Source organism: Oryza glaberrima, chromosome 2, assembly GCF_000147395.1.
Source record: "Oryza glaberrima chromosome 2, OglaRS2, whole genome shotgun sequence".
Taxonomy (NCBI): Eukaryota; Viridiplantae; Streptophyta; class Magnoliopsida; order Poales; family Poaceae; genus Oryza; species Oryza glaberrima.
This window is the reverse complement of record NC_068327.1, coordinates 13563912-13591656: the sequence shown is the minus strand read 5'-3', so window position 1 is coordinate 13591656 and position 27745 is coordinate 13563912. Positions and strand designations below refer to the sequence as shown.

At 44.2% G+C, this 27745-nt stretch overlaps 1 protein-coding gene and 2 long non-coding RNA genes across 6 annotated transcripts; 1 reads left to right on the top strand and 2 right to left on the bottom strand.

Moving 5' to 3' along the window:
* Window positions 1-8217: 8217 nt before the first annotated feature.
* On the bottom strand, window positions 8218-9188 carry LOC127762363 (uncharacterized). The gene is made up of 2 exons (XR_008015519.1): window positions 9000-9188; window positions 8218-8911 (listed from the first exon to the last, which is right to left on the bottom strand). It is a non-coding gene; the product is annotated as an uncharacterized LOC127762363 (long non-coding RNA).
* Window positions 9189-9237: 49 nt separating this feature from the next.
* Window positions 9238-11588, top strand: LOC127762364 (uncharacterized). The gene is made up of 2 exons (XR_008015520.1): window positions 9238-9589; window positions 10582-11588. It is a non-coding gene; the product is annotated as an uncharacterized LOC127762364 (long non-coding RNA).
* A 1678-nt stretch (window positions 11589-13266) lies between these two features.
* Window positions 13267-20263, bottom strand: LOC127762362 (cyclin-T1-2). Of its 4 annotated transcripts, XM_052286852.1 has the most exons (8): window positions 20099-20252; window positions 18734-19117; window positions 16581-16851; window positions 16330-16411; window positions 15265-15399; window positions 15010-15185; window positions 14763-14914; window positions 13267-14676 (listed from the first exon to the last, which is right to left on the bottom strand). In XM_052286852.1, exons 3-8 carry the CDS (start codon window positions 16760-16762, stop codon window positions 13511-13513), a joined length of 1893 nt encoding a protein of 630 aa, XP_052142812.1. In that variant the 5' UTR covers window positions 16763-16851; window positions 18734-19117; window positions 20099-20252; the 3' UTR covers window positions 13267-13510. The 4 variants fall into 4 exon arrangements, with proteins under 4 accessions (XP_052142812.1, XP_052142811.1, XP_052142813.1 ...); XM_052286851.1 differs by lacking the exon at window positions 18734-19117 and having other exon boundaries at window positions 20099-20263; XM_052286853.1 differs by lacking the exons at window positions 18734-19117; window positions 20099-20252 and adding an exon at window positions 19921-20083.
* Between the last annotated feature and the right edge of the window lie 7482 nt (window positions 20264-27745).

Sequence of the window (27745 nt, the reverse complement as noted above, 5' to 3'; positions counted from 1 at the left end):
CTTAGCTAATCTAAACTGATTAAACGATTTAGCCGATACTAGCAAAACCATACAAAAGGCTTGGCCGATGCAAGTAAATCGAGTCATCGGGTTAGATTAACTAAGTGTTGATGTAAAAACAATGCGGCCTGGGAGATCTGCTTAACTCCAGTGCAGGTCCAAGGCTAGCCTCGAGTGTGTTAAGGGCATGCTAGCTGAGTTAATCCTGCAATCAGCAAGAAAGACAAAAAGCAGAATTAGTCAGCCGATAGCCGATCGGCCGATGGGCCGGTAGCATATCGTTGGTGGTCTCAGCCGATATAGTTATACCAAATTGGCTATAGACTAGGTAAATTAGTGAATATTAAACTCTAAACATGCCTTATTGGCTGTAATACTGTCCATCAAAATTTAATAAAGAAGTTTAAGACAATACTATGAAAGTAGCTAATAGAACAATATTTAGAGCAAATAGAGCAAGGAAGATAATGTACTAGCTAATACTCTAGTACATGCTTATATAGACGAATCAATCTATATAAATATATCATACTGTAATTGGTTAATAGTTTAGATAGCCCAGCCGATACCAATCTGGTTTGACATAACTATATAGGGAGATCTGTCTATATAAGTGGCAAATATACAAAAAACTTTAGTAAAGGAGTATGCATATTAGGTAAGATCGACTGAAACCCCGATACTACCCTTATTAACAATCAAGAAACAGGCTAGAGATCATGGTTCTAAACACGACTTAGTAGGTCGAATATACTGATGCGGCACTAAGTATGAAAAGAAACATGATATCTAAACAATCAAGCCATTGACTGAATTTTCAGGGTGGTAGATGTCTAAGCTAATCTAATCTAGCAACACGATTTAGCCGATACCGGTAGGACCCCTAAAGCGAGAAGCAACCGATAGAGCTAAATTGATATGCTAAGACTAGATTAATAGAGACATATGATAACGATGGTCACGATAAAAAGGACTAAAATATCTAAAAATGACATATTAGCCCACGATAGCACAAGCCATCGAGACGGGTTGCTTCTTGCGAAGCGAACTCGTCGAAAAGTAAAAGAGAAAAGGGTGGTGATGCGCCAAAGTTGTATTGGATTATCTCCCGTATTACAATGCTATGGGGTTCATATTTATACCCCGAATACAAACTTAGTCCATTATGGACATGACTCGAACCTTTCTAAAGATAAAATACAAACAAGACCATATACGGTGGTCTCTTACCAAATCTCTAACAAACTGACATAACTATCCTAATTAATAGATACAATTGCCTTACATGAGCTCTATCTCTGATTGGCAATGCCGGTTATCCTGATCTAGGCCCATGCCGAGCCCAAGTTATATCGTACCGGCCAAGCCAAGCCTTTGTCCAATTTTTAGCTGATGCTTAGTCCGTCTTGGAGATAAACTCGATACCACACCAAATCCACTTCAGTTTCCTTCTTCCTTTTTGAATCTGATGCAAAATTCCATTGTTAACACTAAGATAACTGATAACCAGCAGCTACAATAGATAGATTAGAACATTTAAAACGTTATACTAATCCACCGATGCAAACTACTGTGACAAGTCGTACCTCTCATCGGAAGATCGAAGAAGATGCCCCAACTCGAAACAAGAACTCATTGAGAAAATTGAAAACAAAAAGTTTGGCGATGCGCTGAGAGTATATTGAACTGATGTTGTTCTTCATACAAGACCCTGGGCATATATTTATACTCGTAGTACAAAACTTGTTCATATTGGACACGATTCAAACTTCACAAAATAAACACACCAGCCCATTGTGGATGCTAATATAGATTTCTAAAACACAAAAAGGAAAGCTGACTCTTATCCTTATTAATAGATGCAATTGCTTCTTTGGACTCTATCCTTGTATGGCAATAATTCTGAATCCTCAATCCGAACTCATCATGAACTCGAAATCGTATGTATCGACTAATCAAATCCAACTCTATATCGACTGATACAGACTCCAGCAGATGCATTGTTTCATTTTGGAAACCAAACTAACTCCTTCAAATCCACTTCGGATCCATCCTTATGTCCACGTATCTTACCAAATTTTGTTGTTAACATATATGCTCTGTGGATTCTGGCTAGAACAGTCACTGGTTGATGTGTACCTGTACAGGTAGATCACGCATGTGCATGTTGTTGATGTAGAATCGTGCCGCCACAACTTGAGCATGTTATGTGCAACCCGCGGAATCACCCGGAGACGTGCCGCTGTAGAGTGTGGGTAGAGGCTGCCGAACACACACCCAGGAGGGACCCCGTTAGGGTGAATGCGCTCTGGTTTGTGCTAGACTCGGCAGGCCAGCTAGGATGTCCTTTAACACCATAGAGACGAGAGGCGGCGAGCAATTAGGGGATTTGGGGAGAATTTACTTGGGATTGGAAGCAAGGAGGGAGATGTAGAATATAGAGGGTTTGGATAACTAAATTGATTTTGACGATTGAGTAGTTATTGTTTCAATCGAACTTGTCCCCCTTATATTTATATTAGGGGTGGACTTACTTCCCATGGTCTTTCCCACGTCCAATTAGGCTTAGAAATCAACTAGGACTCGAGAAATCCCGATTGTTGGCGGCTGTTAAATACACATTTTTATACCGCCAGCATTTGCATAAAACTCAGATAATAAAACATCCAATATAGTGGTAGGTGTTAATTCTAACATATTCCACGACTGTTGGTGTTTAATTGATGCAGGTCCTAAACCACCGAAGTTGGGAGGAAAATCAGACTAAAGTGAAGAAGGAACATATCCATACAAGGGAGGGGCTTTAGACTTCACTAAAATACCAGAGAATCAGCCCAAAACTCACAGTAATGGATAAGGCAGAACAGGAGGAGTCCACAGGCCAAAATTGAGGGCCAGATGGGCCAGCCCAGAACCCTGATCTCCACCGTTGACCCTGGGGTTTGGCAGGGACGCTCCTGATTTGATCCTAATGGCGGTTGGAGGGCACTTCGGACAATTCCCGTTCCACAACCGTCATTAACTGCCTATTTAAGGAGCTTCACTCATTCACTTCTTCACACACTTCCAAGCTTGAGCTGAATTATAAGAGGCTCTGTTGTACTATTTTGTATACTAGAATTAGGAAGAGAGTAGAGTAGAAGAAGTCGGAGGAATTTCGGAGATGTCGGTAATCCTCTCATGTTTATTTTATTCTGTTAATTACTCTGTTTTCAATAGAAATATCTTTCTGAGTAATTTAGATTTACTTGTGAGTACTTGTGAGAATTACCTCTTATAAGAATTATTGATCACAAACATATATTGATCTCGCCACAATTCCGTCATCACCGGCCACGCCAAGCACCAACCCGTGATGTGTTTGTGCTTCTAACGGTGGCTGCTATAACAATACTGCCATTTTTCATTTAAGCAGGTTGTCCATAGAAGTCAAATTTGAGAACTTCATCTCTTCAGTCCTTTGGCTCACATAGCAAAACTCTGAGTTATCGTATACATGATTTGTTAGTAAGTCAGAGTAGCTTATACATAATTGTAGTGCAAGAAACATAACCTAAATTACCCATGCATAACTTGAGACCACCTTTTTTTTTTATTCAAACAAGTATGGCGGTCAGATTCCGTTTCCTTCATTGTGGTTCTTTGGCTTGCCTTAGTCCTGACCTGCAATCGATGACATTGTGCAATACATCTAAATGAGAAAAAAAAGATTCATGCATGGGGTTGAAATGAATGAAAATCAATGTTGCTGTCCACCCTGAAGATGCTATTGCCATTTTTCCAAAACATTGCTTTGACGAAATAATGACCGAACAAATGAAAATTCAGATGGAAGCAGTGCTCTGCACGTATTGCACATGCAAATTCAAGAATGCACACATGAAAATTTAGATAAGAGCAGGAAATGGAGGTGCTTAAAGCATCACAAAAACAAAACTCTAGCAGCAGGCGTACCTATGCATGATCCTTATCCATACTTCATATCCACAAAAAAAAACTACTACTATTTTGTAGTCATAATACTGCTAAAACTAGCATGTTCAACGAGACCATATATATGTACGTAGTGAGCAGTTCAGAAACACAATCCAATCCATCTCCTTTTTCAACAAGAAACATATCGTCAGAAGTTCAGAAAAAAAAATCAATCGATGTGCTCCTTTGAACAACAAAATTTTGGAAATGTTGCTATCCAATCGAGTTATTTGAGTTTTCATCTATCCAAAACTTCAGATTCAGGACATGCAGTAAAAATTTCAGAAACTACAAGCATATGTGCCAATCATGTGGCTGACTGATCTAGTGATGTTCTGTAAAAGCTGCTGGCTAATCAACTAAGGCCATTCACAGAGCGCCCTGCAATTTTGGTGTTCCTCCCATGCCAACTAGACAAAGAACTTTATAGGCTACATACTCCATAATGCATGTAGCATCTTTTTTATTTTTTATCTCCCTCTCTCTCCTCTTCTCCTTTCCCCTGTTCTCCCTCTCCTCTCCTCCTTACCATCGGCAAAGCGTGGCGGCGAGGGCGGCGCCGGCACCGGGGCGACGAGGGCGATGCACGGCGACGACCCCCCACCCCCGCCCCCTCCTCTCCTCCGCCTTCTTTTCCGTCGGCAGAGTGTGGCGGCGAGGGCGGCACACGGCGACGACCCCCCACCCCCACCCCTCTTCTCCTCCGCCTCCTTTCCCGTCGGCAAAGCGCGGTACCGAGGGCGGCGCCGGCGTTGGGGCGACGACCCCCCAACCCCCCGCCCCCTCCTCTCCTCCGCCTCCTGACTTGGGTATTACGTTTCCTTGTATATTACGGAACGGCCTAAAGTCCTGATTTGATAATATTGTAAAGTAGATATAGGAAACCGATACTGTATTGGTTAAGATTTCTATCTTGTAATCCTGCCCTCCATCCTATATAAGGTGGGCAGGAGGCCCTCTAGGGGGCATGACACACAACCTGATCGTCAGATCAATAACACACCTGGCGGATTCAAATCCCCAAACAAGCGTAGGGTATTACCTCATTGAGAGGGCCTGAACCTGTCTAAATCCTTGTCTCCGCACCCATCCACTTTTAGGTCTCGTGCGCTACCCCCTTTTATTATTGCCGAATTCTTGTTTCGACACCCGTCGGCAGAGCGCGGCAGCGAGGGCAGCGCCGGCGCTGGGACGACGAGGCGGCGCACGGCGACGACCCCCCACCCCCCGCCCCCTCCTCTCCTCCCACCGACGGCATGCAGCGGCGACGACCCCGCCGCCTCCTCTCCTACCAGCACTCAGATCTGGCGCCCCCCGTACCGAGCAGCGGCAACAACGTCGACCCCATCCCGACGGAGGCGCCGGGCGGAGGGACGGCCCGAGCAGCGACGACAACATCGGGTGGCCCTAGTAGCGACGGTGCCGACTGCAGATCAAGCTCGCCGGCGACCTGCCCCGCGGCGCCGCCGCTCCTCTCCCCGTTGGCTGCCTCGCCCCTCGCCCTCTTTCCTGTAGCAATGAGTGTGGGGCCCGCCTGAGAGCAGGAACTCATAGCCAAAGTTGGTTACTCGGACTTGAGAAAGCCACGCGGTTGGATGATGTGGCAAGGAATATTCGCTTTTAGGGGTTGAGGCTGAATGCCATGTAGACCCATTGTGAATGGCCTAATAGCTCTGCTACACTGAAAATTATCAGAAACTGCAAGCTTATCGTTGGTGCTCACCATTGGCCGGCCACGCGGTGTCGCTGGCGCTTCGCCTTGCTCCCATTGTTGCCAACAACCTCTCGTCGCTCGAGAATCGAGATCCATAAAAATCAAGGTTTTGGACTGCTTGCCACTCTCCCGGATGGCGTGTTCTTAAATGCCACTCTCCCGGATGACTTCGCTATTTTTTTCCATTGGAGAAAGAAGATTTCTTGCTCGTGTGCCATTTTTGAGCCCGCAAAGCACCACGTCACCTGATCCGAGGGCAAAATGACCATCTTACCCTTCTTCTTCCTCTAGCTCGGGGTCTCTCTCCTCCAACCTTCCTCCCTGCGTGGGGCCGTGTTACGGGATAGGACACGTGGCGCGATTTTATCATATGTAAAATTGCTTCCAGGTTTAGCCACGTGGCCCAATCAACGCTAAGAGATCGGATCCAGAAATCGGTATAAGAGATAAAGATTCCTCATATCCAGTCGGTTTGCAAGGCTGTGTTGGGGGTTTCAAGGCGTGACACGTGCTCCTTTTCCTTTTTCTTCTGCCGTTTGAATGCAGCATTTACCACTTCATTAGGTTGCTGCTGCTTTTTTCCTTCTTGTGTTCTGATGTTTGTATAGCTGCCGGTGGATTCACTGATTAGAACTTGCTGTTAACGGTGTATCTCTTAGAGCAGATACAATAGTAGACTATAAGTCGGCTATAAACATATTTCAAAAAGATAAAAGAGAAGAGAGAAGAGCAGCGTGCTACAGATTTGTAGCCAGCTATAACACGGACTTTAAGATATATTATGTGTACAATAAGTAGGATCATGCATTAATAGTATAATAGTATTGAGTTCTAACCCCTCCTAGTTTCATTAGTACAAATATATCGAGGCTCGTTATATCCAGCATGAAAGGTAAAGGGAAAAAGAAGATAAAAACAGCTTACTCAGTGTCAGTGATGCCATCCCATCACGTATGCCAAGTCTGCAACTAAAAATTGCAAGCTAGCTAAAGGAACTAATTCTGTCAAACTATAGAATAAACCAGTATCCCAGCATTTTGCCAAATGACTGACATAGCAACTACAAAAGACATTTCACTTCTAGGTATTTTCTTCATTTGCTTGCAAGGTGCTCCACTCGCATTGCCAGATTGCCTTCACTGTAATCTCCTCATTTGTGGCTTGGTTTAGCGGCAGCCTTAACGTGCATTCATCTCCATCGCCGGTGTCGAGTTGTAGTCCAGATCCGGCCAGTTCTAGCTTCCGCCACTTCCTGCTCGCCCTCACCAACCCAGCCGCCGCAGCGGCCTTCACTGACGGCTCCAGCTAGGAAGGAGGCAGAGGGTAACACGCCTCGTGCACGCCCTAGCCGGCTCAGCAACTGTCGCCGTCACTGACGGCCTCTATGGCAAGGAGGGAGGGGGTTTTAGACTATTTGCCACTCTCCCGGATAGCGTGTTCTCAAATGCCACTCTCTCGGATAACTTCGCTGTTCTGCCATCGGATAGAGAGGATTTCTTGCTCGTGTGTCATTTTTGAGCCTGCAAGAGGCCATGTCACCCGATCTAAGGACAAATGGCCATCTTGCCCTTCTTTTTCATTTCTCCCCACGTCTCTTTCATCCCTTTCCTTTCCCAGGGCGGTGAGATTATTGGGCTCTGGTGAGCTCCTCGCCTCGCACTCCTCCCTCCTTCGCTCCGCTCCTTACCTCCCAAGCCCCTGCTGCTGCCAACACCGGCCCCTACTCTTTCTTTTGTAGCATTGCCGGTGCCTCGCTCCATCGTCACCGCCGTCGCCTTCCTATCCTCTCGGCTCTTCTCCACTCTCCTCCGACGTTGGCGGTTGCGTCAGGTCCAACCTCGAGGCTTCCCCTATCTTGTCGTTTGCCACCTAGCGCCAGGAGGTCAGTCCGGCGGTGTCACCAGCTCACACGCCGGGAGAATTTTCATAATATACCACCGAATATGCACCGCTTTCAGGATTTACTACTAAATTCGTGCTACTTTCAGAATACGTCATCGGAGTACGAATTTTCTTCATTCCGTGCCATTCCGTCCCCCAACGTCATTCACACCGTCGTCATCCAGCTCCCGGCGCTGCCGACGTCAGTTCGTCAACACGCGCGCTCGCGTGCGGCACGCCGTCGTCCGTCCTCCGCCGCCCGCCCTCGCGTGCGCCACGCAGTCATCCGTCCGCCCGGCGCCGCCCTCATCGTCAGCTACCATCAGCTTGGCCGTCGTCGTCGCCCACCATCAGCCGCCCCGTCGTTGTCCTCACCAACAGCTCGTCGACGTTGTCGTATGTGGCGGCCTCTGCCTGCTCGCCAGCTCCGCCACAAAGCCGTTTACTCAGATTCTCTTTCCTTACTCAATATTCAGGAAACATTCGTTCTTATGAATCAAAGACAACAATCTTTTCTCTCTTTTTTTGGTATTTCGAGAGGAGAAACCATGCAAACATAGCAGCAAGACGAACTTGAGAATGATGGGTGGGTGAAACGTGTGAGCTCAAAACAAAATGGCACCATCCAGAATCTTAGACTGAAAACATTCACAAATCGCTATATTTTTTTCCCAGAACGAAGCATCAACCTTAAAATGCAAAACATCACGCATAAGCAAGCAGGAGACTCCTTGTTGCTTGCTTGCTTGGTCTTTTCAGCTTCCTTTTCTTCTACTTGTTCCCCACACAGCCACTCCTTTTTTTTTCCCCGGTGATTAAAACCGAGGTGCTCTCACGGTCGCGGCATGAGGCCTCGACGGCGATGGCCTCTACGGCCTTGGTGGTCGCATCGTCGTGTCGACGTCCAGGGCATCGACGACACCAATCCAGGCAACGAGGAGCCCGCGTCATATCGTCGCCATCTTGACGCAGCTCCGGGCTCAGCCCTGGAGCATCGCCGCGCCCCACATGCGGAGCTCCGCCCCAAACACGCGCGGTGGCCGCGCTTGCTTGCCCTGAAGCTGCGGAGGACGACGACGATGGCGGCGGCGAACGGACAACGGCGCGGCTGACGCGGGTACAGGCGGTGGCGGACTGACGACGGCGGCGCCGGGCGGACGGACGACTGCGTGGCGCACATGAGAGCGGGCGGCGGCGGACGGACGACGGCGTGACGCACGCGAGCGCGGGAGGTGGCGAACTGACGTCGGCAGCGCCGGGAGATGGACGATGACGGTGTGATTGACGTTGGGGGTACGGAATGACACGCAACGAAGAAAATTCGCACTCCGATGACGTATTCTGAAAGTAGCACGAATTAAATGGTAAATCCTGAAAGCACTGCGTATTCGATAGCATATTCTGAAAATTCTCGCAGTTCGACGGGCACCTATCCGCCATCCCGAAACGCCGCCGCCTCCCCTCCTCATCGCTCCGCCTCCTATTGCTGCCGGCCGCCGCTGCATCCTTCTCCTGATCTCCTTCCCATGCCAGGCACCACGGCAACCTTCTCCTCCCCATCATCGCCTCCTATCCATCCCCTTCAGACGTCACCGCTGCACCATCCAAGCCACGCCACCAGTCCCTCATCGGACGAGCTCAAGGGCGCCAGATCCGGGCAGAACGAGCGCCGACGCTGCCTCCTGCCCATCCCTATTCTGGGCTCCCCTCAGACGACATGCACGGGCTGAGCGGCGACACTGTCGACGACACGACGATGACGACATCCTCCTCAGCGAGATGCTCCAGTCGACCACCCCCGACGGTCTCTGGTTAATCCACAGCTGCTGCAGCTTTTCCCCCTTTATTCCTGCTCATCTTTAGGCCTCCTTCTCCCTGACCTCGCTGTGGAGGAACGAGCTAGACGGCGGCAGCCTTTCATCCACCGTCATCCTCAATTTTGTTTATTCTCTGGCAAAGAGGCAATAAAGCTCACCGGAGATACACACAAGTTATCAATTCCGGTACTCGTTTCTTTAGGTGAATACTGACTCATCTACACTTTCTTAATTGAACTGGAAAAATGCATCTAGATTTTTTTTCTGAATTCAATTAATTTATTAGCAAGGTTTCCATATCTGACATGATGCTTCATGCTTTCCCCATACAATCAGCAGATTAATGACCCGTAACCTTCATGTATATTATAATCTGATGAGTATGTGTCAATGGTTGAGGACGTCAATCAGATATCGATTAAATGACCTCCAAATCATTTCATTATCTGTATACTTTGTTAGCAGCGATGCTTTCACCTATGGTCAGGTAGCTGCTGCACTAATCTGCAAAAGGAAAAAAAAGAAAGAGAGAAAAAGAAAACATAGTAAGGCATTTTGAGCTTAAATTTAGTTAGCATTAGTTAAAAAAAGTTAGCAGTTATATAAAAGTTATTTACATGATTGTTCGTTAAGATCCAAAACCTTTTGCTTACCTGATGCTAATTTTATGGACATTTGTCAAGTTGTTTATAAAATCTTCTTTATGTTTTTTATGGCATGGAGTAATCTAGCAAAACTAACCCCAAGAAATCGTTTCTACTATGCTCACATCAGTGGGACAATTTTGACCTATAAGAACAGCAGAAAGAAATTGCCCTTTCTATTTTGCTTTTAAAACTAGAGTTTCTTTGCTTTTCATTTTCACCTCTGCATGAATGAAGATCACAACCAGAACTTCTGCTTGGGCTACCCTATAGTCACAAAGAACTTTGTCTTGATAACAAGCTGCATTTCTTTTAGATCACATATACTTGTATTATGCTCTCTCAAAATTATTTGTTTCATGTTATATTCTGATAACCGAGTCACTGCCTTATCCTTTAGATATTAAAATCTGAATTAAAGTCTACCTTAGCTCAAATTCAAGGGGCTACATTGTTATGTTCCGTTTCTTCAGAACACATGTTTTTTCTGTTCATGACCTTATTTACATTTTCTTAAGTTGACATAGAGTGCTGGGACTGAGAAATGCAGGTGCAGAACTGGGACTTTAACCACTGTACAATTCAGTGAGAGAGCAATGCTCATGCCAAACAAGGCTGTGGTAAATGAGATATCACAAGACGATGGATTCGGTGATAAGTTATATTATTATCCTCACTGAAAATATTGTCTTACTTTCTATTCATTACAAATAGTTAAATCTCCTTATTTCATCATTGATGCTAATCTCAAAGTATTGATCATGCAATATCTTTGTAAGGAAAACATATTTGACAGGCAAAATTTGCTATAGGACATCCAAAAAACGTGTAATTAGATAGGAGACACCGCAAGAACGCGTTTTTCTATAGGGCACCGTAAAAAACTGGTAATTAGCTACTGGACACCCTCGGGATTATTTTATTATATCCGGAAGAATTGGAGAAAGAAATAGCTGTGTAAGTACAGATCTACCCTTTGATTTTTTTTCTTTTTCTTTTTTCTTCCTTATCCTTTTCTCCCTCTCTCGTTCTCTCTCTCTCTCTGCTCTCAACCGTCGCCTTCAACCTCGCCCGCGGCCGCCGCCGCTCCTCCTATGCTCGCCCACCGTCGCCGCTCCGCCCACCGCGCTCGCTTGCTGTCGCTGCTCCTCCCAGGCTCGCCCACTGTCGCCGGTGCTACTGCTCCATGGCTTCATGTCCTTCATGCCCAGCACGGTGATGTAGACATGAACGCGCTCAGCCACTCATCAGTAGCCGACGGCGACCATTGGCGCGAACGCGGTGCCGAACGAGCAGTCAGCGGCGGCCTGCGATGTTAGCTAAATAATGCAATCTTGTGCATCTAGTTTCTGTAGTTGCATTGCATATTGTTGGCTGTGTTAGAATCTGTCAGCAGCCGTTTTACTTCCAGTTAGCATGTAGCTGTTTTCTAGCTAGTTTTTCGGTTGGACTGAATTGGATCGTGGGATGGCACGGTCAGTAGTGGATCCAGATCAATCGGGTGTTTTTTCTGTTATGCATGTAACAAACTCTGTAATTGAGGAGAATAATTAGGAAACCAGAAAAGCAGCAAGGTACTTCGCTGTGCCAAAACTCTGCTCGTTCTACTCTGTTCTTCAGTTAACTATTCATATATTCGACAAAAGGTTCAGAGATTGTGAGAGTGAGAGTTTGATCCTGTAAAAATGAGACCGTGTGCTTCACATCCACCATCGTTTCTTCTCCTCTCTTGCTCTTTGCTTGGTGATGAGAATGTAAGATGTGTTTAAGCCCGTGATTAGTGAAGACTAACTAAAGAAAATGTTTAGCGGCCCACGTTGGATTAACTTGAGCCAAGGGTAAACTAGTCTTTAATGATTGTTTCTCTCTCCTATTCCTCCAAAAATAATAAAATAATCCCACCAGTGTCCAGCAGCTAATTACCAGTTTTTTACGATGCCCTACAGCAAATATACGTTCTTACGATGTCCCCTAGCTAATTACACGTTTTTCAGATGTCCTGTTGCAAATTTTACCTATTTGATATGAACCTCATATTGTTTTTATAAGGAGAAACAAAGTTGATCTCTCATTGTCAGTAACAAAAGCAACTTAGTTTGATGGTATGTAAAACTAGATTATCGGGTAAGTTGAATGTAAAATTTTGTGATTATGTAGCCCTTTTTTTTTGTTTTGGATATACATATTTAGTTATGATCAATTCTTATTTACCTGACTTCATAATTAACAGTGCATTGGGTCCATCCAATTGAGCTAGCCTATATATACTAATGCGCGGCAAAGCCGTGGTTAGTTTCTAGTTCCTTACGGAAACCAAGATATATCTATATATGAAATATATATGAAGTGTGTTCAATGTCCTGCATTCTACATATAGCACATAAACATGTATTTATGATTACTACAGTAGGATAAAAGGTATAAACATATGATCGGACAAAAGATATAAAAAGATAATCAAACAAAAGGTATTAGCAACCCTAGGCGCGCCACAACATCTAGTTGTTCAACGGGCACAAGGAATGCTATTCCATGAGCTGAACATAGCACAGCCATCAGGCTTACGAACCCCACAGTTTAATAATGGAAACAACAAAACTGTAGCTTTCTGATTGATTCATTAATGTGGCCAACTTCTACTCCAACAAAGTTATAGCATACGTTTAGCTTGAGTTTACAAACTTAATATTGATGGTGCATTTCAAGCGGATCGCAAAACAGATGGATGGGGTTTTGTTTTGCGCAACGATGAGGGTCATGCTTTGTTTGCGGGTGCTGGGCGCATGGAATTCGTCAATGATGCTATTTCTGCTGAAGCAAGGGCATGCTTGGTAGCTCTGTTAACCATCTCGGTCCAAGGTGTATCTGCTGTGGAAATTGAGACTGACTCGGCCATACTGGCTTTGGCGATTAAGTCCTCATCGCATGACCTAGCCACTGGTGCTACAATCTTCACGGAAATAAAAACGCTTCTCCAGTTTCAGTTTGCTAGCTTTGAGGTCTCTTTTGCGCCTCGTTCTTGTAATAAAGTTGCTCACGAACTTGCTCATTTGGGTGTGAGTTGGAACCCGGGTCAATCGTTTGTTTGGGTTGACCCCATCCCAGAATTTGTAAGGTTCCCGGGTGATCTCACTGAATTTCAGTAATAAGAAATCGTCGTTGCAGATTTAAAAAAAAAAAAAAAAAAGCTTCCCGGTACACCAGAACATTATTTTCGTTTTGATGACAGGTACAGTTTACAATGAAGGATTAGCTGCTAACAAGGACGGATTGTACATTTACACTTAATTATTGTACAGTTGCACCTACAACCTAAAGATTGAAATTGTGAATTCCCACTGTTACTAGTTATACAAAGAACAAAAATCTTTCCCATGCACACCCCTAGCATTTCAAGTACACGAGGTGTATAGTTAATTCAATCAAATAAAGAACACGAGTAAACAATGGTGCTCCTATCTGTATGGATATCTCATATTCTATGTGACTTGATTTTGCATTGATTTGCCATTTATTTCCCACCTGCTATTCATTATCTCATGACCCTCTGAAAGAAGCTTTGACTTTAGCTTCTTACCAGCTGGTCCTGGTTCAACTATAATCCCAGACTCAAGCTCTCTCTCAATCCAATCATCTTCAGTCAAACCATCTAAAGATACAGGCTGGTCATTTTTTTGTCCAATAACAATTCCAGATTCCAGTTCTCTCTCAATCCAGCCTTCATCACTTAAATCATACGATGCAACAACATGGTCAACTTTTTTAAAAACTATACCAGACTCAAGTTCTCTCTCAATCCAGGCTTCTTCACTTAGGTCAACTGAAGGAATGCACCGCCCTTGTCTTTCTCTTCGTCTCTTCCTCTTCATCAACAAATCCTTTATCCGTGCCACATCTACCTTTTTACGCTCCACACACAAATGATCAACCTTTATCTGGACAGGCAATACAAATGATGCCTTCTCCGTGGCACCTGCAGTGGAATTAGCCAGTCTCTGATCAGAGCACAAACTGTCCACATTGAGACTGTCACTGGTATGGTTACAAATTGTAGTGGGCGGTTCGACAGATTGAGTGCTTTTGCTGTCCACATCTGTAAGCGATGATCCACCCTCTGAGCATAACTTTGTTTTATCACCACTTCGCTGACTTATTGAGAACGGCTTCAAGATTTTGCCATTGAATGTGTTACTTGAGCTGCAACAAATGCCAATATTCTGTTCCACGCATTTAGCAGTGCTGCTATCAATCTTTGCAATTGCATCTAATGGTATCTGCTGATTACATGAGATCAGTCCACCATGTTTGATTTTTAAGGCCTGATCCAAGCTTTCTTTATTGTGTGTTTTACCGGGATTATTCATATCAGCAGTAAGATTCGATAAATTCCTTTCAGGATATGACTTGCTACGATCCTCAATATGCACACTGTCTTGACTTGAATCCACCTGCAGGTGGTCATTGGGGTCTCCAATTTCAGGACTCGAGCTGCTTACTGACAAGCTAGATTGAGTCAACACAGAATCTGGGCTATTTGATATGAGCAGCATTCCTTCAAAACGAACTTCCTTTTGCTTAGCCGGACTGGGATGAGCAAACAGCTTTGCTTTCATGTGAACCATCTCCCTCATTTGCTGAAGGACAGCTATAGCAGTGTAACTCTTAGTCTCTTACTGTAAATACCAAGAATACACAAGGTACTATTATGTTTCAGCTTAGTAGTCTACATACCTTCCAAAGGTTTTGGGGCAACATCAAATTGGTGCCACCAAACATGCCCTCCATGCACAGGAAGCTTGACGTTCTGAAACTTAGCAGCCAGGTAGAGCGAACCAGCAGCTATGTATTGGGGCTTATACTGTAGGCACAGTGTTGTTTTAAGCCTACGAGCAACAGAATGAATACATCCAGATTGATCAGTTGAATGAATGAAGCATCAAAACAATAATGTCACAAAGTGATATGTCACATCTCGTACCAATCATTTACAAAGTTCCAAGCTACTTGTTTCACTTCCTTCTGAGAGATCCCAAGTTTTTCCATAGCATCAAGTAGTGGTCTGTAAGGATGTTGGATGTTGAAATCAAACCGAACAGTTGTAAGGACTAATCTCTCCCCGGTCAAAATTAGTGCTTTCTGCTTCTCAAATACATCCTGTTGATAGATACTACTTGTCAACCATTAACTGGATGGTACATATATACTGAAAACTCAATTAATGATCCAACTATACCTTCTGGTGGATTCTTCGAGCTGTAGCTGGGTCCCTCCTGTACATTGTTCCATAGGCCACTCTAATTACTTGGTCCAGAGGACAAGGTGTATCTTCAACTTTTGAAGCCAGAAATATGCACACTGTTGCAATCGTCTGCAATAAAAAACAAGTAAAGCTATTGGCTCTGGAATGACAATAAGCAAATAAAATAAACACCAATTACTTGTAATAGTATTTAGTTATAGACAGCTTGCATCACATGCACAGCTTTTTTTTTCTTTTCTTGAGCAATGAAGAAACATGTCAGCAAGTAACATCTGCAAGTGCAGATAACGAGCACAACTCCAGATTAATTGCAGAGACAAGAATGTGTTTCTCAATTAAATAACCGCATGACAGGAATACAGTGAATGTGGTGAGGCGAATCAAATCTGTAAAACTTACTGGAGGATTTATACTTATTAGATGGTCAGTTATAGTATTTTAGCTTCTAATAACAGGATTGTAAGCTGTATTCCTGTTGGCTAATGGCAATAGTGTAACTTCAACAGGAGTGCTGAACAGACTTGTCCTCAAAAAGGATGTTCTATTGTATTGTACAATACATCTCAATACTATTGTATCTTCCAAACATCCCAAGCAAATCAACCATAAATCAGACTATATCAAAACTTTACAGCACAGTAAAAAGTAAGGAATTACAATATAGGATTACTGATTGGCACAAGTAGATCCCTTTGGAATTGAATTTCTAAATCACCTAATGGCACTGTAACATCGCCATGCACTTAATAAGCAATACAAGATTAAATGTTAGTGTTATTATGCAGCTTCATATTTATTGTACAACCGATAATAGATCGGAAAGTTAAGCACAAGTTGCAAAGAGTATATGAACTGATCAAGTATAAAAATATGCAAGGGTTATATATGTTCCTTGAGAACCTTTGCCAGTAAATATTTTTTAAAGAGAAGATTGTATCCAATTGCTTTTCTAAAATATTCTTTCAGAAAAATGCTTTTTCTAAAAGACACCAACCCACCACAACAAAAGAGATAAATTAAAAAAAAAAAGCTCCTTACCTGCCATCCGTTTTTGGCAAGGGACTGGTACAGATAGAAGCGATGGCAGAACATTATTGCTGTTGCTATAGTCATCTGTGGTCTGAAAGAAAAATGTTAAAATAGGTAACAAGCTTAGCAAACTTCCAGAATAAAAGAAATTATTGTGTGCTAACTAAGGGCACAAACTAGCCGTAAAACCAACATATAAGTTTGAAAAGTGAGCTATACTGACATTAAAAGGTACACTCAACAAGGAAATTGGTACATACAGTTTCAGTCTAATGCCAACATCCCGAATGAATGAACAGTACAACTGCCGAATTTCTGACTCCATTATCTCAGTAATACCATCTTTCCTAGATGGGGAAAATTTCTCCAGTTCTTCCCTGGTGAAGTACCAAGAGTACATGTGCTCACATGATAATTTACTCGTCTGGGATTCCCCATCCATCAGTATGTTTGAAAAAACCTGCTTAAGGACCCTCCAAAATCTTCAGTGTAGTTTCAGACAGAACTTCCGAATTGCTTGTGCTGAACAGCCTGCAGAACCATGAAATTTATGTATATAATAAAAATATCTACAATATGAATCCACATACTGAGCAACGAACATTATGAATGTAAATTTAAGCCAATATGTACAGATTATAGCTAAATTGTGCATGTTTTACATGATCTATTCCTTTGATAGCTTGCTACAGTTGCATTCACCATGCTACTGTGAACATTTTTACCTCCCTTTCCCTCAATTTGCAGAGAACGAAATTAACAGAAATGTTAAAAAAGTTTCTCATAGCCACAAAGGAAAATAAATTATATTGATGAAGATGATATTTTTTAATCAAAAAAACATACATGGTATAACAAGATACTAATGTATTCCATCCCAGAAAATCTCTCCCCTATATTTTTGAGTATAACATGAGCCATCATATTAAGCCATGTCATCATCATTAAAATGCTAATCATCTGATGATTTTACTTTAAAAGAAATCCATAAGATGACCTATTTCAATTTTATCCATAACTAATCAAGAGTCACGGATACTGATTTATATTCATCAAAATGCTGTGTGCAGTTATATTCATTATATTTCCTTCCATTTAAAACTCTTTTGTTCAGAACCTGTACAGACATGTGAATTCCACGAGATTGAATCTTTTGAACATGTACTCCTAATGGAAGACGATATCCGGCATTGAAGCGTCTATACTCCAGAGGAAATCAATGTGTGCTGATGACATAAAGTTTTCCCTTTCCACTCATGAGCCCATCAATCCTGTCCTGCAGTCCTGTCGACTGGCCTGATAGATGGCAAGCAGCTACTCCGAAGTCTAAATTCCAAAACCTTACCAAAAATGTAGATGAGTTTGATCCGCCTCAATGCACTAATAAAAGGAAAATAGCACTGAGCAGAGCTTAGAAATTCTAAAGCCTACTTGCATGGTCCAATTTGTAACCATAATCACTTATCAGTTGCATTTCAAGATTTCTATGCAAACATCTTGCAATTACTGATTTGTCTGTTCATTTCAGTTCATTGTTGTTTGTGCCCTCTTATGTGCCAATTAAATTGTTGTTTGTGTTCTCTGAAGTGCAAACATCAGACATGATTGCTAAAGGAAGCCACAAATGTACGTCCAGTGAGACATTCTGATCTGTTGCCATGCAATGTGGAGCATTGTATGGATGGGATCTATCGACAACTATACATGAGACAATGTGGATATAGGAGTACGATGTGAGATTTCCGAGATATCCAGTGTAAATACATGGTGAAATGTTTAACTAGGTCGGAAACATGTAAACCACAGAATATAAGTTCTCAAAAAGAGTTTTATTTGAAAAAAAGAACTCAATGATAGCTATATGAAATTAGATGGGCATACAAAATTCAAGATAAAACTCAACTTTGTCTGTGAGATATTAAGTTTACAAATAGCAAAGAAAAAAACACAAATAAAGAATACTCTTTTTTTCCTCACTGTTTATCAATTTCATATGTCCTGAAATTTTATATGGTTGTCTAATAACCTTCCTGTATGTGAGATATTTTAGAAATTTATGCGATAGTTTTCCCATGTTTAATCTCCACTGCATGTTTTTCCCATATATCAATGTGCAACTACACATTACCCATTGAAAGTTTTCGCATGTATTGCCTTTCCGGTTAGAAGCAGACAATACACAATTTCAAGGATGTGGTACACGACCCTTGGGTTCTGCTTAATAACAATTGCACCTGAGACAAGTTAACGGTATTCCATTATACAAAGAGAATAATGCTCTTATGCCACAAAGTTGGATGCGAAAACTCTCATTTTGAACAAAAGTTTGAAGCCTTTACTAAAATGCCACAAAATTGAGTACCAATTCATTCTTTTACCACAATACAGTGTGAAATTCCAAATTAATGCCCACCTTCTTCTCCTTCTCCATTTTTGTCCTATCCCCACCCTTCTTCTCTGTGTCCAGCAAGGACAGACCTAGCTCTGTCCGGCCAAAGTTTGAGCCAGACCTGGCAGCCAGCCCACTCCTGCACGTCCGACGCCCCACTCCTGCATGTCCGACGCGCACGCCATCTCCGTGCACCTGAGCTCGGCATGAGCTATGACACCCTAGCTCCAGTAGCCAGCTTCAACCTTAGCATTACCTCCGCCTCTGGCAGCCAGCAGCACAACAATATGCGTCCTGCCCTCAGCAACTGGCTCTGTGCAGCCCACCTACTCCACGCACGGCTTTCCTCCTGAAAGCCAGTTCCACGCGCCCTGCTCCCGGCCGCAGTGGCGGACCTAGGTCCTAGGCCTGGGTGTAAAAGCCCATAGAGAGACATACATTTTTAAGATATAATTTTCTGTTGGGCCAAACACACAGTGGGCACCAGCCCGTGCGGCCAAGCTCCATTCACAAACTCATAGAAGAGAGAAAGAGGGTGCAGAAGAAGGGAAAATTGCACATTTGGTGGGTTAAAATGGTAAAGTGTGGCAGATAAACGAGTATACAACTGAACTTTGTGGCATTTTTACAAAGCCAACAAATCATGTGGCAAATAAGAGTATGGCATGCAGCTTTGCGGCATAAGAGAAATTTTCTGTTGTACATACAATCTTCACAGTATAGAAATTCTGGTTACAACAAAAACAACATGCCGAAAACTATGTCTTTTGTTGGCAGAAGATTGTAATATCTCATCCAAATCCAAGCTTAACTGAATGTAGAAAAGATTTCTCAACTAGCAGTAACTATTTATGTATAGGCACAATCTTCTTGACCAAGTAAATAATAGATTCTACAAACTGCGCTCACTAAAAGTTGGCAGACTTTGAGTGTAATTTCAACCAACTCCCAGTTAATAAACTGACCAAATTTCTCGACAAAAGCAAAGTAGTTTGTCCACCCCTTTAGGATAACATCTTTGAAGACAAAATCAAGAATACACACAAGATAGTCCCAGCCCGACAAAAAATCTAGCCCACAAGATATCGTTGTAAAAGGTGGAGAAGCAATGAATTCACATCGACTTCTGCATATGCCATACGGCCAATACGTCAAACAGCGAGAAGATCCCCAAATTGAATAGGAAATCACGACGAAGCTCGTCGGCTCACCCATGAATTCACCTCCCAATTCGCCAAAGACAGAATCTTTGACCTAACCGGGGGCATGAGGGGGTTCAGTTGAACCCCCAAATCTATTGTTTGTGGAACTAAGGCGGAGAGAAAAGCTTCCAGATCTAGGAGAGAAGATAAGGGATTAAACAGAGGATGACGCGAGCAGGGTGCTCACCGGCCTGCGAGGATGCGGCAGAAGCAGCAGGCTGCTACTCGCCCTCGCGAGATGGAGATCGGCGCAGGCGGCGGGTGGGCAGTCGAAGCCGAGGGGACGGGGATGCGGGGGAGATCAATTTCCCTAGGCAGGGCGCGACGACTCGGAGGCCACCTACGCCGTACTGCACTCGGATTCTATTGACTTGCGTCCAGTGCCCCAAAATCCACCCTTGAAATTCATCCAACGTCTCAAACTTCCTCCCCTACTATCCGGTGTCACTGGTCTGTACCGTGTAAACAGCTCACTTCCAAGGTCGGACCTCGCCGCTAATTCTACCATCATATTTTGGTCTCAAATATATAATTCTAAATTACTCCTAACTATTCACTGGGTGAATAAGGCCATCTACAATGTGTGTCTTCAACCCGCCCCAGCGACGGCCGTTCGCTTTTCCGTTCGAGCCATGCTCTGGTGATGGCGCGCGACCCCTGCTTGGGAGACGCGCCTCCTCCTTCTTTTCGGCCAGGGAACGGGCTGGAGGCACGCGCTGCGGCGACGGACGCCCCAGGCGACTGTCTCTCCACCACCATATTCCCCTTCCACCCCTCTCCCCCTCTCTCTCCTCTCCTCCGTTCTCATCGCGAGACGGCCTACCCCGCTGAGCCGAGCTCCTCCTCGGGCACCGCCGAGGTGCGCCGTCTCCTCAGCCTCTGCTAGCGGGAGAGAGAGAGACGGCGGGCGGAGTCGGCCACCGTGCGGCAGCCGTCTGCCGGGCTCGCCTTAGCCATCGGCGGAGGGAGCGGTGGGATCTCGAGCTACGGCCGGAAATAGCAGCGACGAGAGAGAGAGAGCGCGGCGAGCGGCGGCAGCGGCGGATCCCTGGCGGAGGCAACGGGTTCGCGGCGGAGTAGGCGGCTCTCCTCGTCGCCCTCGTCGACAAAGCTCCGGCGGCGAGGGTGGTCCTCCTCGTCGCCCTTGCGGCCGCCACCGGAGAGAGAGAGAGCTGGGGTGGATGGTGACAATGGCGTGACGGAGAAAGCCAGGGAGGACGCCACCCGCCTCTCGCCGCTTGCCGTCGGCCACCGCAGCGGCGCGCTGGGCCTGAGTTGGAGGCGGCGGCGAGAGGGAGAGGCGAGTGCGGTGGCGAAAAAAAGAGGAGGGGGCAAGAGAGAGAGAGATTAGGGGTAGGATAGTAAAAATAAATATGGGGCTTTGTAGGCTGTGATACCCATTGTGGGTTGGAGTGTCTCTATTAAGTTGTTTCAGATTTTGAGGAGCCCATCCAGGGGTATCCTCCATTCCGAGCTGAGTTCCTCTACAACACTCTAGAAGTGGCTCACATTGTGGATTCCCTAAGGGCAATAGCAGTACAATCTACTCAAAATCATGCCTCGCTATGCCACATAGGATGAGGTTCCTATATGGACACTAGCTCCACAATGGAGGCTCCACCTGACAACTTTTTTTCATCTCAGCCCTTAAATTCTTCTACGTCAGCCCTTCCTATATTTTGTATTAACAAACCATCCAATTTTTTATATTTCAGACCCTGCAACAAAAAAAAAGATCTACACACATAATCATGCCTGCCCACTGACCCACTTGTCAACCATCCCTTACTTTTTCCTCCCCCTCACCCCGTTCTCTTGCTCCCAATTGCATTTAATCCTCATCCCCTCCCAAGTCCCAACGAAGACGCTGACGCCTCTCCATCTTCGCCGCCTCACCAACATCGCCCCCAGCTTCGTCGCCTACTCTCCTCTCCATCTCCGTCGGCGCCACCCATCTCCGTCTACCCTCTCCCGTTCCCCATCCATCCCCTCCCCTCCAGTGGCAAATCAAGTTCCAATGATGCAACCAAGCTCGGTGGCGGTGGAGCTTCGACGGCGGGACCGAACTCCGGCATCAGCGAATTAAACTCCGACGGCGCAAAACAAGGTCGGCTTTCTCCTACGTGGATCAAGGCCGACAGTGTGGGCGGGGCAGTCTCGTCTCCGGCAAGCACCAAGCGGAGCAACGTCGGGGCCATCGCGACGTGGAGCATCGACGGCGTCCTCGGGCTCATCTCTAGCAAGCGGCGAGTGGAGCAGCGGCAGGCCCACTCGTGGTCGTCCTCCTCCTCGCTTCAAGAGGCGGCCCCAGTGGTGGATCTCTACGCTGCCAACCAGTGGTGGATCTCGAGCGGCATCCCCGGTGGCGGATCTCGTGTGACGGCCCGATGGCGACTCCAGCTCCATGAGCTCTCATGATGAGGACATCAACACCATCGATACATCCACGTCTCCACGACTACAACCTCATGGTCCTATTACCTGTTGACGGTCATTATAGACCAATTTCGACCATCAATACTTTTGGAAATAATGGAGAACTAGCAATGCTTGCATGCATATTCATTTAGAAATAACCTATTTCCACTAGTACTTGACAAAGTACTTGTATACAAGAGATCACTTCATAAATTAAGAAGAAATGATGGAAAATCACCAATCAGAGGTCGACATGCGGTAGATATATGGATAGATGGGCCCACAAACCTATTGAAACACTTGCAAATGGGACCAACCACCATACCATTGGGCCTAGGATCCATCAGGAGACGTTCAGAAGGAAGGACTGGCCCAAGGAGGCCTGCCAGGCGTCGGCCGACCCAGGCTTGGCTCCGCTGGCCTAGGCCCAAGCCAACGACGGTTACTACTGACCTTCCAATGACGGTTGTACCTGTTTTGGCGCCTCCAACCGTCATTCTCAAGCTATAAAAGGACCTCATCTCCTTCATTCCAACACACACCAACAAGGAATCAAGTGAAGAAGCTTTTTAGTTTACATATTTTGCTCTAGTGCTAGTAGAGTCAGAATTAGAATAGTCTTCCTTAGTTCTTCAAGTCTTTTGGAGATTTCGGGTATGGTTCTACTATCTCTTCCCTCTCTTGTAAGATTTTATCCATTAATGAAATATTCTTCTTTATATAGTTTTGGTCCTTTACTATACTTGTATAATTATTCGAGTACCAAATTTGGTTTATACTTGACTCGTATTAAATATGTGGCTAGCTTACCAAAGATATGCAATGGTATTGGCTTAGTGTTCATTTATATGGTTGCTCTATGTCATCTGCAGAGGTGTAGAGTAATATTTAGTAATGTAAGTGTGGTGCTTAGATTATTAGATATTATTAAGTGGTGTTATATGCCACAGATCTGTAGAGGTAGGCCGCTGATGGTGATAGCTCAGCACGGGTATTCCTCCACGTGCGTATATAGGGCTAAGAAAGGTTCTTGGTACGGGTACTCCTCCATATCTTTAACCGGTTGGATAGCCATGACGGATTGTAGTAAGGAATTCGGCAATATGGGGTGGTTTCTCGATATATTAGGAGGACATAGTTAGGGGGTATTAGCCATAAAATTGTACAATAGCAAATGTATACTAAAATGACTATATACTAGAAGTGCATAAATGATATTTTTCTTTTTTTTATCCACTTAGCCTAGACTTATCAATTATCAAGAGTATTCTAAACTGATCCTTCTGTGTGTCAACCTATCCTTATCCTAAAATGATTAACTCCTGCAAAAGACTTTGATTTTATATGTGTAATATGAATTTATAGCATAGTACTCTTTTACCATATCTTTCCTTGGAATTAAATAAATACGATACTTGGAAATATTTCCAGTTGAAATGCTACAGCGGTATATCCGTGAGGATTTATTCTATAACCCATAAGAATACCGTCTAATATCTCTAGCAACATTGCTTGGGATTAAGTTCCTAGTAATGTCGTTAAGAAATATCAACATTACCTGCGCTTGTGCACGTCAACTCAACTATCAGGTGAGTTCATTCTTGAGTTCATGTTCATCTTATTTATACCCCCAGAGACATGTGCACTCTTGTTTTACTTAGGAATGATAGAGAGGATCAAAAGGGAGAGGATTCGCGCGGGCTGGATTCAAACTACAGGACAACTCCAACTTGTGACGGCCGCCACGACTTCCTACGAACTCCGATTTGGGCGTGCAAGTACTTCATGGAAAGCTTATCAAGTCTACTTTGAAATGGATCCGGCCTTATGTCCATATCAATTCTAGAGTGGCCGCAATCATCGCTTTATCACCGAGCCTTTTTCTATCAAAGGTATTGCGTCAACTTATTTGGGCCCAATAGGCTATGTATCAAGTTGGGTCCATTAAGGACGCGTCCTATGATTAGAGCACGACCCCAACACCCATGTGGTCGTTCTCCCCCTCTTCTTATACCTTTATAGCCACTGCCAAGAACAATTGGTTTTTGATGATCAGAGTTAGCAACTTGCTACCTGCTTGTAGCGCGCGTGTTGGCGAAACCGCCCGTCTGCTTCTATTCGGAACCCCGCCATATTGTGATTTCCTAGTGAAACTTTCATATTCATCTAGCAGTTCTACTTGTTCTTCGATTGCTTGCAGGGCGTACGAGTGCCCTCTAGGTCGGGTTGTCGTGCACCACAAGTTCGTGACGACCATTGGTGACGGTATATCGGTTGCTAAGGCGCAACGTCCTTGGACGGTTATAGTCGGGCCATGAACGTCGTCTTCATCCAATCGAGTTATCTCCGCCTCTTATTGAAAGATTGGGATACAAATCCCTCGCGGGTTCACAACAGGTGGTATCAGAGCGTGGTTGATCAGTGAGAGATTATTTACCCTCCGTTGTTTATTTTTTTTCCTATAGTCTAGAAAAAGCCAAAAAAAATTAGATTAGTTAGGGCTTGTTGAGTTTTCGATTGCATCGGTTGTGTCAACTTGTTGGTCTTAGCACTTAGTCTATTAGAGTTTCTTGTTCTTGCCACGCACATCGCCATCTTCATCACCGCCGCCATCACCACTTTTGTCGTCATCAGCATCATCACAGCCATCCACTAAATTCCTTTCTGTTTGTGTTTGATATGTTCCTTTTATTGAGTTTAATTGTTGTTGAGCCTGCTGCCACCAGAATGGCAGAACCCTGATTCGAGTGATCTACCTTAAAGGAAATAGAACCCTTATTCGAGTGATCTCCCTTAAAACAGTCGTATCTTTTTCATATGGACTCAAAATTTGGCATAATATATCCACGGACATCTACCTAAAAAAATTACATCGCCAAATTCCACACTCCACAAAATTAAAATCGCGAAATTCCACTTGCAAAATTATGTTTTTGAGGTGAGAAGCTTCGCAAAACCTTTAGATAGAACTTTGAAAAAAAATTACATGCTTCATATTTTGTCCGTTTGAGCTAAGAATTTATGTGGTTGGTTCCAATGTGCTCCTAACTGTGAAAAAATATCAAAAAAATAAAAATAAAAGTTCCATCTCTCTCCTCAGCACCTTCCGCTATTTCCTGTTGTCACCACTGTCATCGTTCCTGTTTAGGTTTGTGTCTTGTGACGTTCTTTGTGGTTAGGCTCACGTCTCTACTTCGGCTAGCCTAGGACCAGTCAGGCCCGGCCCGGGGGGGTCGAGCTGGGCCTCCACACAGGGCCCACGAAGTGAAGGGGCCCAACCCCATATATGCTGTACATAATAGCCCATAGGAACTAAGAAGCCCACTAGCTCAGGAGAGGAAGAAGCAAACATACAGGAAAAAAATTGCGTCGATTTGGCTTCCTTCCGTGATTCCGTCCGATCGCTTCGCCTTCGCTCGCAATCGCCTGACTCTTCGCATGTTCGGATGTTCGTCACCCTCCCAGGTTCCAGCCGTGTTTCAGCTATGTCGACGACTGCGTGTGGCTACGCGTCAACGGCCGGTGTCGTGCTCAGTGCCGTCAGCGGCACCACGACAGCCGGTAGCCAGATGCAAATCTCTTATCTCTCTGACTCTCTGTTCAGTTCTAGGAGACCAGGAGGTACCCCATTGCTCTCCCCTTTGATGTATGCTAAGTTTATATGTTTAAATTTTGGGATGCAAAATGTTACTCCCCAATTGCTCCTCTTCTGATTTCTGAAATTTTGATTTAGGATTTAGGGATCCTCGCGGAGTCGCGGTGCAGCTGTGCAACTAGGGCAGTGAATAGTTATTTTCTTTAGTTCTCAACTAGGTAATTTACCAGCACTCATTTTTATTATAATGTTGAATTGAATCTAGTATGACATAATTTTCATAAATTACTTACTTTTTTCTAAATTTACAGTGAAATCATGTAATGTCTCAAGAAAGATTAAATGGTTTGGCAACTTTATGCATCGAGAAGAAACTATTAGATGAAATTGATATTGATGCCATCGTCGATGACTTCGCATCGGTACATGTTAGAAGAAAATTTTAAGGTAAGATATATAACTTGTTTGATAAGAATGTTTTTTTATGCATTAAATTTATTAGAAACATAGTTATATTATTATAGTTGTATTAAAGAGCCCATTTTTCTAGCTTCGCTCCAGGCCACTGAATTGACAGGACCGGGCCTGGGACCAGCACTGTACAAACCTTGAACGATTATATTATTCAACTTGCTTTGGCTAACTTGGTTGCTAGTTTTCTCTTGAGCATTACTTTCAGCCCACTGACAACTCAACCACAAACCTGAGTACAGCTTGACAGGTCTTGTTGCTACGGCACCGATATACCTCGTTCCACAGTTGCAGACTTGTGGGTTGACGTCCCCTCCTATGAGTAAGGTAAGAATTGGTAAGAGCTTGTAAGATAGGCTGAGAGTGAGCATCTTGCAAAAGCTACATCCCAATAGTTGTAGGGCTTATATTTCCTCATTTGTTGTTTTTGTTGCCTTTGTTTTATTAGCCATGGCAGGTTCAGAGGATAATGATGAGGAGGGTGCGTTTCATTCCCCACGCACCAAAGGCATCATAAAATATTTTACAAGGCAAGTTAAGTAGCACACAGAAGGACTTGATGCTGATTTGCAGGTGACAAATGAGAAGAATGGACAATTGGAGTCCACACAGATCGCCACCAACATCAAGCTTACAGGGTTGGAGACATCGATCGCTCGCATTAACACTAGCCTTGCTGCTCTTGTGAGGCATTTTGATGATCTCAATGCTAGAGGCAATGGTCGACGTAATGAAGACGACATTGAGGATGAATATATGCTGACACTAAACAAGATGATCGTGATGCTCTTGATCGTTGACAACTACGCAATAATCATAGAGGTATGGGTGGTCACCGCCAACACAAGGTACGCAATAATGATGATGTTTTTTTTCTAAAATTAAATTTAAGATACCTCCTATTGATGGAAAATATGATCCCGATGCGTACCTTTCTTGGGAGATTGTTGTTGACCAAAAATTTGCATGGCATGATTTTCCTGAAAATTCTAAAGTTACTAGTCAGTTCACTGATTTTGCTTCGGTTTGGTGAATAGAACATGGCAAGAAAAATCCTAATAACATGCCACAAACTTGGGATGCTTTTAAACGGGTCATGCGGGCATGATCTGCTCCTTACTTTGCGTGTGATTTGTTGAATAGGTTGCAACAATTGAGACAGGGTGCGAAAAGTGTAGAGGAATATTATCAGGAATTACAAATGGGCATGCTTCGTTGTAATTTAGAGGAAACTGAGGACGCTGCTATGGCTAGATTTTTGGGTGGTTTAAATGGTGAGATTTATGACATCGTAGACTACAAAGATTACACTAATATGACTCGATTGTTTCATCTTGCTTGTAAAGCTGA

Bases quoted from the DNA above. Each gene is read 5' to 3' on its own strand.
- LOC127762362 (XM_052286851.1), bottom strand. From the start codon at position 16,762: ATGGATGGGGAATCCCAGACGAGTAAATTATCATGTGAGCACATGTAC. The intron at 15,400-16,329 runs GTAAGGAGCTTT...TTTTTATTGCAG, and splicing joins TTGCCAAAAACGGATGGCAG to ACGATTGCAACAGTGTGCAT. The intron at 14,677-14,762 runs GTATGTAGACTA...ACACTGCTATAG, and splicing joins TGCCCCAAAACCTTTGGAAG to CTGTCCTTCAGCAAATGAGG.